The sequence below is a fragment of the Zophobas morio genome, unplaced genomic scaffold, assembly GCF_036711695.1.
Source record: "Zophobas morio isolate AGI-343-1 ecotype UQ-CSIRO unplaced genomic scaffold, CSIRO_AGI_Zmor_V1 ptg000024l, whole genome shotgun sequence".
Lineage (NCBI taxonomy): Eukaryota > Metazoa > Arthropoda > Insecta > Coleoptera > Tenebrionidae > Zophobas > Zophobas morio.
The window spans coordinates 4,175,607-4,189,446 of record NW_026972129.1 but is presented as its reverse complement, the minus strand read 5'-3'; the positions used below and the strand labels follow the sequence as shown (position 1 = coordinate 4,189,446).

General features: G+C 30.3%; 2 protein-coding genes across 2 annotated transcripts in view; both read left to right on the top strand.

Annotated features, from left to right (window-relative positions):
- The first annotated feature begins 2,645 nt into the window (after positions 1-2,645).
- The window catches only part of LOC135134792 (uncharacterized), a 30,404-nt gene continuing 19,209 nt past the window's right edge, over positions 2,646-13,840 (top strand). The window contains exon 1 of the mRNA XM_064063625.1: positions 2,646-2,661. The gene's annotated coding sequence lies outside the window, so the exon portion shown is untranslated. The remainder of the gene's footprint in view (positions 2,662-13,840) is intronic.
- Positions 3,149-5,704, top strand: LOC135135324 (zinc finger MYM-type protein 1-like). Its single transcript, XM_064064350.1, has 4 exons — positions 3,149-3,230; positions 3,369-4,025; positions 4,221-4,541; positions 4,962-5,704. The coding sequence occupies exons 1-4, from the start codon at positions 3,149-3,151 to the stop codon at positions 5,702-5,704; spliced, it is 1,803 nt and encodes a 600-aa protein (XP_063920420.1).

Below are 13,840 nucleotides of genomic sequence, written 5' to 3'. Positions count from 1 at the left end.
TTTTGACTAAACATTTATTATGCTCTTTATGACCTTAAAACATCTGCAAGATTTCAGAGCATTCGGTTTTGTAGTTCCTGATTAAATCAATAAAATATATTTACGCATTCATTAATTTCTTTGAGTCACCCTGTATATGCAAATCCAAAAAATATGAATGGAGTGATAGATCACAAGTACAGACTCATCATATTTTGTACATTTTAGATATGATTTATTCCACAAACTTTTGAGCTGACGTCATCAAGTTTTTGGAGGGGGTAAGCAAATATTTTTTGACTAAAGATTTATGATGCTCTTTATAGCCTTAAAACATCTGCAACATTTCAAAGCATTCTGGTTAGCAGATTAAAAATTAAATTTCAAAATGTTGTTTTATAATTTTGATTTTTTTTCCAAAAATCTGGACGTTTCGGGTGAAAAGTCGATTCGGAGTTGTAAACTACATGTGTAGGACTATGTTATTTTATACAATTGAAAACCCATTTACTATGTACAATTTTGAAGTGACGTCATCGCATTAGTGGTGGGGATGATTAGACAAATTTTGGTTAGCGTTTTACCATCTACATGATATTCTTAATATAAGTACAAAATTTCACAACAATCGGTCGAGTACTTTCGGAGATTATCTGTCTAATAAAAATCCGGGGGCAGACGGACAGACGGACAGACGGACAGACGGACGGACAGACGGACGGACGGACAGACGGACAGACAGACGGAAATGGGAGACCTATTTCTTCGTCTTCTAGGGGTCATGAAAGATCGAGAAAACGTAAAAGTAGAGAGTCGGCCGACGGACTCGATTACAATACTTCCTTTGCTTACGCTCGGGAAGTAAAAAGTAAAAACATTACCAAATCAAAGAGGTATATTTGGCGCCTTACAAAACAAGACAGGATCCTAAAAATTTATGTTTTCCCAAAAGTTAACAACCGAAAAAGACATAAAATCCTTCAAAAATCATAGTTTTTAATACGACCAAAAAATACTCAAAAGTTTCTTTTCTTGTTGTAAATCAATAGCCAATCAGAAATTGGGCACATGAGAAAACTGTTGAAAATCATCCAAAATCAAACCTAATTACGTTAAAAGCACCCAAAAAACCTTACAGAATTCCTTGTTTTGAGTCACCCCAAAATGTCTTTACTTCTGGACCAATACATTGGCGCATGCGAAAAATTCACCGGTCGGAATGGCGACTGGTAAAAATATTAGACAAATAAGAGCTCTTGTTTTTAAATACCTCAAAATAGATTTTATTTTCTGAACCAAGTATTACGCTTCCCATCTACGATTATGCACATTGTTAATATTAGTTAATAAAAATCTGCCATCTAGCAGAGAAAAAGAGAATAAAGTCTTCCTGTCTGCGACTCACAGATCGTTAAACCTAGCTTAATTGTCTATGCTGTGACTAAACATAAGGCCCTTTAAAATTTTTTTGAATTTTTGGATACGTTTTGAATTTTATTTTACAACAAGAAATTTTTATTTTAGAATATATTCTATCGCTATGAAAAAGATTTTGCGCTTTATCAAGATTTGAACACGCAACAAATGAGCGCACATGGTTAAAGTGCGACGCTTAAACTTCTGCGCTAACACGGTTCTGTTTTATCAGAACGCCTATAATGGATTTTATACAAACGGTTTGTAGTAACGGTGTGAACGTTAAAGTTTTTTAAAGTATAATTTGTTTTTGTTACACAACTTACTAAATTTGAGGTTTTTTTATTTTGTGATTACACATTTTTATAAACAAAACGATAATATGGTTAGCGCCATCTAGACCAGGATGGCGCGCGACGCTCTTTCGGTCGATAATTCAGTTTTGTCCGTTCCGCTGCGTTATGCGTTGTAGGGATGGGGAACTGTTACTTTTTTGAGGAACAGGAACAATTTGTTACTGTTCCATTTTAGGAACAGTTCCAAATAACAGTGATTCTGGAACAATTTGTTATTGCGTTTCCTAGGAAGAACACTTTCATCCCGTATACCTACTATGCGGCTCTGCTACAGATAAAACTGTTATTTGTTCTTTACGTACTCGTTATCGTTACGTTACGATTTTGGTCTTCGGATTTTGCCTTCGGAATCTGAAATTGTTACTTAAGATTTTTTTTGATTTAATATAAAAATTTAATAATTTTTATTTATAACCAACGTAGCCTGTAAGAGAAAATTGACGTTCCTATATGTTGTTTCTCGTTGCTGTTATCTAATTTCTTAGTTTACTATTTTATTGGAAAAAAAACTAAATTAAAAAATATATTAAATCTTGAATATTTTGTATCACTGCATCCAATTACAACAGTGCCTTTATTAAATAAAATTCTTTATTCCAAATAATTCTCTATTTTTTACCTTTCTGCTTATATGTATTATTATTTATTGTATTATTATATTATATATTTAAATTTATCATCGCAAATCGCTAGTTTCACTTATAAAACCAGTTTTGCGGACTTTTATTTTAAAGGAACAGATTTATCCCGAATAACTGTTATTTCGAATCTTCGATAACAACTTGTTCCTGTTCCACGTTGGTAACAGTTCCGAAATACATACCTGTTCCGTCAAATACTCCCCACCCCTACTGCGTTGACAGATGGTTGACAGTTTCAGTCGTTTCAGTGTTAGTTGTTAAAGCTGCTGGTAAGTATTAAGTAATAAAATGTCTTGTTATTTATTAATAGTATTATAAGTTTATAAGTTAAATATAAGTTGTCTGCTTTTCGGTAATTTTTAACGGTTGTGTCGAAAATTAAAATAAATGAAACATCTGAACAGCCACGTGGTATAGTCAGTGGCGACGCTACGGGGGGGCCAGGGTGGGCCATGGCCCACCCGACAAACATCTTGGCCCACCCTCTGGCCCACCCTGAGACTTGTGAAATACTTAAAAAAAATCATTATCTTAATTTCTTACACAAATGTGAATTTGGAATCATTAGTAAAAACAGCACAATAAGCGTTCCGAACGAAAGGTCCGCATCCGGTTGCCGTTAAGTTGTCACTTAAGGGTTTTGCAATTTATTACGGGCGATTCTCGAAATTGTGCTAAACCATGTGTTAAACACTTAACTTTGTAATATATGAATAAAAGCAGACGAACAGTGTCTGAAGAGCATCAGTTAGCAAAATGAAGCGTTCGATTGCAGATTATTTTACACAGTTGCAGAAAAAAAGAAAATTAAGTGATGAAGGTTCTAGTCCGATTGAAGGTCAGTAACATTATTATATTTTTATTTAAAAAATGAAATTAATGAAATGCAATGCAGCACTTAAAAGATAATATTTAAAATTTGATTATATTTCCTATTTTCTTAAAGAAAACGGTGGTGAATCGTCACAAACATCAGGCTGTTGCCAGGTTCCACAGGTTGTTGAAACAACGTCGGCATCGGAATCAGATGATTCTGAAAATGAATTTGACACAACTGAAATACAAAGTAAAAATTTTGAAGAGGAAACTTTGTGCTCCAATGAAGAAAATGTTGATTGCTCGATGCCATTACGCAGTCCGTCTGATATCTCCCAATGTGTTGACGAAGGGCCAACTCAAATAATAATGAATGCGTATCCAAGTAGAAATTTTGGCAATAGATTAAGAAGTTTTAATAAAGAATGGTACAAAGTATTCCCTTGGCTGGAATACTCCGTTTCGAAGGATTGTGTCTTTTGTCATTACTGCAGACATTTTTCTCCTAAAAGTGGTAAAGAAAAGACATTTATTCTGAGTGGTTTCTGGAACTGGAAGCGGGCCATGGAAACAAACCACGGATTCAAAGGTCATCAAAGATCCGAAGAACATACAAATTCATTTCTCAGATGGAGTGATTATCAAAAGATGAAAAGCAGTGATCAAAGTGTATTAAAAATGTTAAGTGATAGCCAACGAACGGTGGTGCGTGAAAATAGACATTTTATCAAAACTTTATGTGAAATTCTTCGTCTCACATGCAAACTTGAAATAGCTCAGAGAGGACATAATGAAAAAGAAGAAAGCGTTAATAAGGGTAATTTTTTAGAAATAGTTCATTTATTTGCAAAACATGACACAATTTTTAAAAATAAACTCGACAACTCTCCTAAAAATGCGAAGTATCTGCATAGTTCAATACAAAATGAACTAATTTCGGTGATGGCAAAACAAGTAATAAACTCGTTTATTGAGGAGATTACAAACTTTTCAAAGTATTATGCTGTTTTAGTAGACGAAACAAAAGATATAGCAAAAAAAGAACAAGTATCAATTGTTATCAGGTATTTGCATCAGAACGCTATACATGAAAAATTTTTCGGTTTTATATCAACAGAAAAGTTAAATGCAGAATCTCTGAATGGTCTAATTCAAGAAAAAATAAAAACTTGTGGCTTAGACTTACAAAATTGTATAGCTCAAGCTTATGACGGTGCTAGTGTTATGAGCGGACATTTGAATGGAGTGCAAGCTAGATTTAAACGTGATGTGCCTCATGCTGTATACATACATTGTTTTAATCACGTGTTAAATTTAGCAATAGTTGATACCTGTAAAGGGTTGATGGAGGCATCGTCATTTTTTAAGACACTAGAATCCTTGTACGTCTTTGTTTCACATTTAACAGTACACCCTGAATTTATTAATCTGCAGAAAATTATGTATCCCAAAAAACAACCTATTGAACTTAAAAGGCTTTTGGATACAAGATGGACCGTTCAGTATCGAGCTTGCTTTGCAGTTGAAAACACATTTGAAGCTATAGTTGTTTTATTAACAAATTTTTCAAACAGCAAAACTGATAGAAGATATGAAGCCAAAAATTTGTTATTTAATATTGACCATATATTTTTAACATATCTAATATCATTTAGAATTATTTTGGGCAAATTATCATCTCTCTCTAATTATTTACAGTCTCCTCAACTGAATTATTCATCTGCGTGCCAAATGATAACTGCTACATTTTCAGATTTACAGGAAATGAGAAATGATGATAATATTTGGAGTAGTATCTGGTCTAAAGTGGATGAATTAGCTAACAATACCGGTCTCAAAGAAAGTGAAGATTTTGTGAAACCGAAAAGAATTAGAAAACTGCCGGAAAAATTCAATGTGTTTTTAACTGAATGCAATTCATTATCTTCAATAAACAATTCCAAAGACTCATGTAAAACCCAGTTGTTTTACCCAATATTGGACAAAATTTTAATGGAAATTAATTGTAGATTTCAGCAGAACAATGAGTTATTAGAAGCTTTATCTAGTCTTGATCCCAAAAATGACGAATTTTTAAATGCACAAAAAATTTATAAAATTGTTTTGCATTATAATATTGTGTATAATTCTACGTTGGAAGATGTTGAAGCGGAATGTAAAATTAAAAAAAAAATTTGTGCCAGGCCTGAAAATAAATGCGTGGATACGACTTTAAAATTAGTAAAGTTATTAGAAAAATTTCAACCAGCTTTTGAAATACTTTTTGGATGTTGTAAAATAGCTGTTATAATGCCTGTTTCTACGGCATCGTGTGAACGATCTTTTTCATGCTTGAAACGAATCAAGACCTACTTAAGATCGAAAATGCTTGACGATCGTTTGGCAAATATAGCCATTTTAAGCATAGAAACGGAACGTTCAACCGAGATTGCTTTAGATAAAACCCTTGAATTATTTTCTAGTGCCCATCAAAACAGACGCATTGTTTTAAATTAATAACATGTATAGTGTGTTTTATTAATTATTAAATGATTTTTTTTGTAAATAGTTTATAGTTGTTAAATATATTACATTTGTATTATACTTAAGTTTGTTTTTTTTTTTTCCAAGAAAGTATGGCCCACCTTTCAAACTGTTGGGCCCAACCTGGCCCACCCTGATTTTAAAGTCTAGCGTCGCCACTGGGTATAGTGTATCGTTTTCCAATGTCGTAAAAGAAGAAACGTTGTTTTCACGCCCAAAACATGATAGCAATTAATAGAATAATTAAAGGGGCATACCTACCTATATTCAGTTTACAAAAACGTTTATTATTTGACTTCGCACTTGTCATCCAGTAATTTCTCACAAGATTTTCCCAAAAAAACGTACGTACATACCTACGTACAGCAACTTACATCCAAGAATTTTCAGAATTTACATTAGGGAATGTTTGGATAGGAATGACACTGAGTAGGTAGGTTTAGGTTGTAATTATCACAGCCACGCAAAACATACTCAGCCTAGGTATTTCATTAAACTATTTTCAGATTACCAATTTAAAACTCAACAGTAAAGTTAACGGTATAAGTAGCTGGGATAGAAAATAAATCCCCTAAAGTTGGTTGCGTTCCAAAAATTAATATGTAAATAGTCTAATTAATTTAAGACTTAGAATCACAAAACTAAAAAATGACAACTTTGTAACAGCGTTATTTAAAAGTAATCTGCTAAATTGCTTTGTTGATGATTTTATACAAGTGACCTCGAACATGTCTGGAAAAGTTGAATTTTTGTAGAACAATTTATTTTGCCTAGATTACACAGGTTTACACTAGTTTTTAGACTGAGCAACCAATTAGTGTTTTTAGAGTAATTTTGCATGCTGAACACGATTCTGCAAGCCGTTTGTCGCCATCACGTCAAATTTTTGAGATATTGAATATCTAATGACAAGTTTTTGATGAAATTTTAGTATAGTTTTCTTACAGAAATATTTAAAATTAAAAAAATAATTCAGTATTATTTTGTCGAAAATACTGTAAAGAGTTGGTTTCAGACAAAATTATTCAGCAATAATCGCTCATCATGTCTATATTTCATAAAACTTGGTAGTGTTTCTTCATCCGTTGTAATTTTTTAAAGTGTCTGTAAACAATCTGCTCTCCTTGCCTAAATGTAACAGCCGCAAACCTTATAAACGTTATTTGAGCTTACTTTACACTGCTTTACACTTTCTACTTGCCATTTCTGAATATATTTTCAGTTTGACAGAGACCCGCGACCAATCACGAGGGGTCAACAATCATATGCTATTTCAAAATCTAGACGTGATGGAGAAAAACTGAGCACAGATTTGAATTCAGCGTGTCAAAATACATTAAAAATGATCCTTACATCTGCAGTCCAAAAATTTTTGTAAATTTTTGTAAACCTGTGTTATCAAAAGATGAGTTATCTGTTTACGTTGTCATCATCGATTAAATTATCATGAAAACATGTCTTTCCCACACTTAGATTTATGCGGACTAAAAAACATGACAATCTCTCTTAATTTCAGATTATCGTTTCAATTTGCTTTCTCTGATTCTCTTTATGGAGTGATTTTTCTATATTCAAATAAAAGTCTTTAGTGTATTCCAGATATGAATAAAATATTTCTTCCAAAGTAATATTATAGTATTCTCCAATTTCTTGAGCTGTTTTTGTATTTGTATTTAATAATTTTTATATAATTAGGGATTTAAAATTACGAACACCCAATAAAATCCTTATTGTTTTTTTTAAATTATTTGGTGAAACCTATATAATATCTTTTGTTATTATTTTTTTTATAATATGATAATTCATTTTTAATATTATCATAATTTATTATTTGGTATTGTATTTTATAATTTCCTAAAATTTTCTTGAAATCTTTCTTAATATCGTGTAAATTCAGTGGGAGATAGCTATCCTCCACTGAAATTCCATATTGTATTTTTCTTTTGAATAACGGAAACCATAGATCGGTAAACCACGTACTCAAATTAATTTTATGAGACTAGTTATTTGTATTTATAAACTCAAACTGGTTTAATGGATTAGGATTAATTTTATATTGCTTTAAAAGATTATATTCGTTACCGTAATTTTCCTATTTATCTACCAACTCTTTTAATTAAAATAATATTTCATAACTTTTTTTGCCTTATTGTTATTCAACATCATTATTAATTCTTTAAAATTTTTAATCATTTTGTATATATTCATTCATTCCATCTACTCTATTTCTTCATATGTAATTTCGTTATCTTTTGAAAAATTCTTAAAATCGCGTCCTTTATCTCTCTCGTGTAACCCAATATTACAACAAATAATAGTCAATCATTTAATTTATTTTAAATTACTGACAGTGTTGCCAACCGTGGGAATTTTTTATTGAAAATCATCTTTAAACGAATATATTTTGTATGAAATTCAGCTAAATAAGCCAAAAAAATTCCCACGGTTGGCAACACTGATTACTGAGTGATTATATTTATCTTCCTGTGTTATAGCTGTTTCAAAATAATTACTACGCTTCATATACCAATCCCATGTATAATAAATCTCTCAGTTTTAAATTATGGTTTTTCAAATGCTCCAATTCAAATTTTTATGTTTGCCATGCTTTCTTATTGGGGGAAATACTTCTGATGTACACTTTTTTTGCTTCTTCTTTCTTGGATTATAAAATTAAACAAAATAATCCTGATTTTTTCTATATTTTGTTTATAATTATTTCTAATAGCTTTATTTATATTATTATGTTCTAAAATAATTGCTGTCTTTTCCCTTGAACTTAGGTTGATATCTAGCTTTTCATTCATTTTATGTAGACTTTTATAATACGTAGGTCTCATATTGCCTCGTATATTGCACTAGATCGCTTTGATTATAAGTATTATTTTTTTCGACAATTAATTAAATAAACATTAAATTGATCACCTCCATATACAACACATATTTTTTGAATCTCGAGGCTTCTCACAATTTTACCTAAACAGGGACTGTGTTTTAGCACTCACTGTTTATGGATAATTTCTTGTGAAAAAAAATGTAATAAATTCAATGAATCGCTTACATAACGATGACCAAGAAGCATGGCAGCTGTTTCAAAAAAAGTTTAACGATATGAGAAGCAAACCAAATAATGACTTTGAACGATTAGTATTTAAAAATATGCATAATCAATTTAAAATGTATGAAAACAATATATTAAACTTGTCAAAATTAGGTTTTCTTAAAATACACTTTCCTAATCTTGAAGTCTTTGATGAATAAATTTTGTAATAAATGACTAGTCGTTGCTCGGTTTGTTTAGAACCAAAATGTCCAGGTGATTTTTATAACTATAGAAATAAATATGAAAAAACATGTAAACAATGTAAAAAAGCAGTTAATTCTACTCGTTTGTTATGTGTTTGTGGTAGATATTACACTAGAACTAATTTTAAAAGGCATATAAAAACAGATTTGCATAAAAATGGATTGAATTTATTTATTTGCTAAAAATTGTTTGTTAGATTTTTTTCTATAATAAATGGAACGAAGGAACTTGAGTAATCTACGTTTATCTGATCTGTTTAATATTGCAAAATCATTAGACATCAAATATATTAGAAAATATAATAAAGCAGACTTAATTAAAGCTATTATTAAAGCTGAAGAGCAATTACATGAGAAAATAAAAAACGAAAACAAAATAATGAGCGAAGCGAATTCAGAAATATTTTCATTTGATGATGATTTATTTGCTAAACCAAAGGAAAAGGGAGTTAAGAAAATCGAGTGTGACATATGTGGAAAATATATCAAAAGCACCCGAATGCAGCTACATAAAGAAAAAGAAAACAAAAAGAACCTAAAAACATTTCAGTTTGATGACGATATATTTGCTAAACCAAAAAAAAATAGAGTAAAGAAGATCAAATGTGATATATGTGGAACATATATCGAGGAAACTCGAATACATTTGCATAAATTAAAACATGATTTGAATAGTCGTCGTTTGCTTGAATTACGTAATATGGCCAAATCTTTAGGTATAAGATACATTAAAAGATACAATAAGGCAGAATTGGTAAACGAGATTATTCATGCTGAAGAGCAAATAAAAATAACAAGAGAAAACAAAAAGAGCTTGGAAATATTTCCGTTTAATGATGGCATATTTTCTAAACCGAAAAAAGAAAGAGTAAAAAAGATCAAGTGTGATGAATGTGGAAAATATATTAAGGAAAGTCGAATGCAGTTGCATAAAGCAAGACATAATCCAGAGCCAGATTTTATTTTAGTTCAGGTTGCTTTTAAAGGAAGATTATTAACCTATCAGCATAATAATCTAGAAGAAGGTATAGATATAGAAACATATATGGATATGATAAAAGAAAAGGCTATTAAAGTAGTTATAAATGCTTTAAATCTCCATAAAAATATTAAAATCAATTTAGAGATGGAATGCGAGTTTATGAAACTGGAAAATGAAGACTTTATAATGATACATAAATTTCAGTTACCAAATGTTATACTAAGAGAACAAGATGATCTGGAGGAATATTGGGATGAACAAAAGGATTTATTTATATCAAGATGTGATGAATTGCAAGATAAGGGATCTGGATGGACTTTGAAAAATATAAATTATTTTTCATATGTAGAATTACCCAAGTGGATTAAAGATAAAAAAGCTTGCATTAATGTTAAAAACAACGATAATAAATGCTTTATGTACAGCGTAATATCATGTTTACATCAAGCAAAAGAACACGTAGATAGACTGAATCATTATAATAAGCCGGAATATATAAATGAATTAAATTTTGAAGGAATACATTTTCCTGTCAAAATCCAGGACATACCTAAATTTGAATCACATAATAAAATTAATGTTACCGTGTTTAGTTACGAAGAACAAATATTTTATCCTTTGTATCATAATAATAAGCAAATATATGAAATGAATATCGACTTACTATACTTTGGAAATAAAGACAAAAATCATTATTGTTGGATCAAGAATTTGAGTCGATTGTTGAATGATCAGTTGGAAGTAAATAGAAACAAAAAACATTTCTGTAGAAGATGTTTAAACTACTCCGCTAGAACTGAAGATGCTTTAAAGAAACATCAAAATGTGTGCTTTAGTAATGAACCATGTGCTCCGAACATGCCTGAAGATAATATATTAAAATTTAAAAATATTCAAAGAATGTTAAGACATCCGTATGTAATTTATTCTGATTTTGAATCTATTCTGAAACCTATTCATACATGCGAACCAAATCCTGAATCATCATATACTCATAAAACACAATTTCATATTCCCTGTGGTTATGGATTATACATTAAGAGTGCTTATAATAATATTGATAACCCATTGGAAATTTACAGAGGAGAGGAAAGTGATAAATGTTTTATAAAAAGAATAAGTGAATATGCCAGAACAATATATAAGTTATTAAAAGAAAATAAACCCATAAAAGATATCGAACTAGAAGAATATAAAAAAACAAAAATTTGTTATCTTTGTGAAAATGCGTTTTCTATAGAAACCCCAAAAGTAAGAGATCATGATCACTACACTGGAAAATATAGAGGAGCTGCTTGTAGAAAATGCAATTTGAAATATAGACAACCATTGTTTATTCCAATTTTGTTTCATAATTTAAGCGCTTACGATTGTCATTTGTTTATAAAAAATCTAGGAGAAGATAAAAGTCAATTGAAATTAATACCTAATAACGAAGAGAAATATATTTCTTTCAGTAAAATTTTAAGAATGGATGATAATGGATATATCAAACTGAGATTTATCGATTCATTTAGATTTTTAGCAAGTAGCCTAGACAATTTGTCATCTAATCTGGAATCAAGTCAGCTGAGAGAAATAATTAAATACTTTTCAAATCATGAATTAGATGTGTTATTTAGGAAAGAAAAAAGCAAGATAATTAGAAAAGGAATATATCCCTATGAATACATGGATTCTTTTGAGAAATTTTCTGAAACAAAACTTCCATCAATAGATAAATTTTATTCTTCGCTCACAAAAGAAGGAATTTCTCAAGAAGAATTCAAACATGCAGTGAAAGTATGGAAATATTTTAAAATTGAAAATTTGGGTGAATGGCATGATTTATACTTAAAACTAGATGTTTTGCTATTTACTGATGTATTTGAAAATTTTAGAGATTTATGTTTAGAAAAGAGTTATGGACTGGATCCTGTTTGGTATTATACAACTCCGGGGTTAGCTTGGGACTGTATGCTCAAATATACTTCAGTGAAGTTGGAATTATTAACTGATTATGAAATGTATTTGTTTTTTGAAAACGGAATTGGAAGAGGTATTTCACAGTGTAGTAACAGGTATTCGCAGGCAGATGAAAATACTCAGATTATCTATATAGATGCTAATAATCTATATGGATGGGCTTTATCTCAGAGATTACCAGAAAAAAACTTTAAATGGTTGACTTGTGATGAAATTAAAAATGTTGATGGTATACTGTTATCAGATAGTGATACCGGTTATGTTTTAGAAGTTGATTTAGCATTCCCTGTAGACTTGGCTATTCATAACAAATTCAATGACTTGCCTTTGGCTCCGGGCGGAAAAGTAGAAAAACTACTTTGTCATTTCTATGATAAGAAAAATTATATAATTCATTACAAAACATTAAAACTTTACAAAAGTTTAGGTATTAGAATAACAAAGGTTCACAGAGGTATAAAATTTACTCAGTCAAATTTCATAGCACCATATGTAAAATTTAATACTGAACAAAGACAGAAGGCGAAAAATGATTTTGAAAAAGATTTCTGGAAATTAATGGTTAATGCACCATATGGTAAGTCTATGCAATCTGTTAGAAACCAACAAAATATTAAATTATATTATGATGAAGAAAAATTACAAAAAGCGATAAACAAACCTAATTTTAAACACAGAACTATATTTAGCAAACACCTGGCAGCAGTTCACAATTATAAAACCAAAGTATTGTTTAATAAACCAATTTACATTGGGCAAGCCGTATTAGATTTATCGAAATTATTAATGTATAACTTCCATTACAATGTAATTAAAAAAGAATTTAATGAAAAAATAAAACTTCTTTATGGAGATACCGACAGTTTCATATATGAGATTAAAATGACTGATTTCTATGAATTTATGAAAAACAATCCCGACTATTTTGATACATCTGATTATCCAAAGGACCATCCATTATATTCTGATAAAAATAAGAAAGTAATAGGGAAATTCAAAGATGAATTGAATCAGTGGCGGCTCGTGACTGTCTGATGTGGTGAGGCGATGATAGAAGTTTGACAATAATAACATTAAACATAAACATAAACATGGTTTTATTAGATAAGTACAGTGTACAACATCTAAAAGAGCAACGATTCTCAAAGCGTTTTTCAACGTTCCCTATTTAATTATAATATTAATAATCAAATTAATTAAATTAATGCGATTAATGCTAATTAGTAATGATAGAAGTCTTGCCCGAATACCGGTCATTTGCGGGTCAGTGGTAGGTCCTAATAATAATAATAATAATATTAATAATAACACCCATAACACATTTAATCAGCAATGTTTTTACAAGTCAAAATTTTGTTCAAACTAGGACTTTCTTGGAGGGATTCGGGAATACAGAGTCATCAAAATTGATTGAGAGAGTTGGTAAACCTGAACTTGAATAATTTGGTTTATTAAGTTGTATAAAAATATTAGCTGTCAGATTTGAAGTTTCAAGTTTCAAATTTCAAAACTCAGTGGCGTCTTTTTTAGACTTTTTTTTTGGTAAAAACATTAGTTGTCAGATTTGAAGTTTCTAATTTTTGTCACGCCACTGAATTCATTGCCATATAACCTTAAACAAATCTGTCATAAGGTTGACAAACTTCACGACAAAAACAGGGGGTACCAACTCTCTCAATCAATTTTGATGACCCTGTAGTTGTTGTGTTCCTTTGTAAAGGTTTTAGGCCAATTGAAATTTTTAATATGTACTTTGGAACTTTCATGTAACTGTACTTCGGATGAAATTATTTAAATCGTTATTTCCCGGGACGTCAAATATTACGGCAGAGCTATTTACAGTTAAATCCATAAGG

What these genes read in the sequence shown, in the direction of transcription:
- LOC135135324 (XM_064064350.1), top strand. Translation starts at nt 3,149, where the DNA reads ATGAAGCGTTCGATTGCAGATTATTTTACACAGTTGCAGAAAAAAAGA. An exon ending in AGGTTCTAGTCCGATTGAAG is followed by an intron (nt 3,231 to 3,368) that starts GTCAGTAACATT and finishes CACAAACATCAG; the next exon opens with GCTGTTGCCAGGTTCCACAG. An exon ending in AGAAGAAAGCGTTAATAAGG is followed by an intron (nt 4,026 to 4,220) that starts GTAATTTTTTAG and finishes ATGCTGTTTTAG; the next exon opens with TAGACGAAACAAAAGATATA.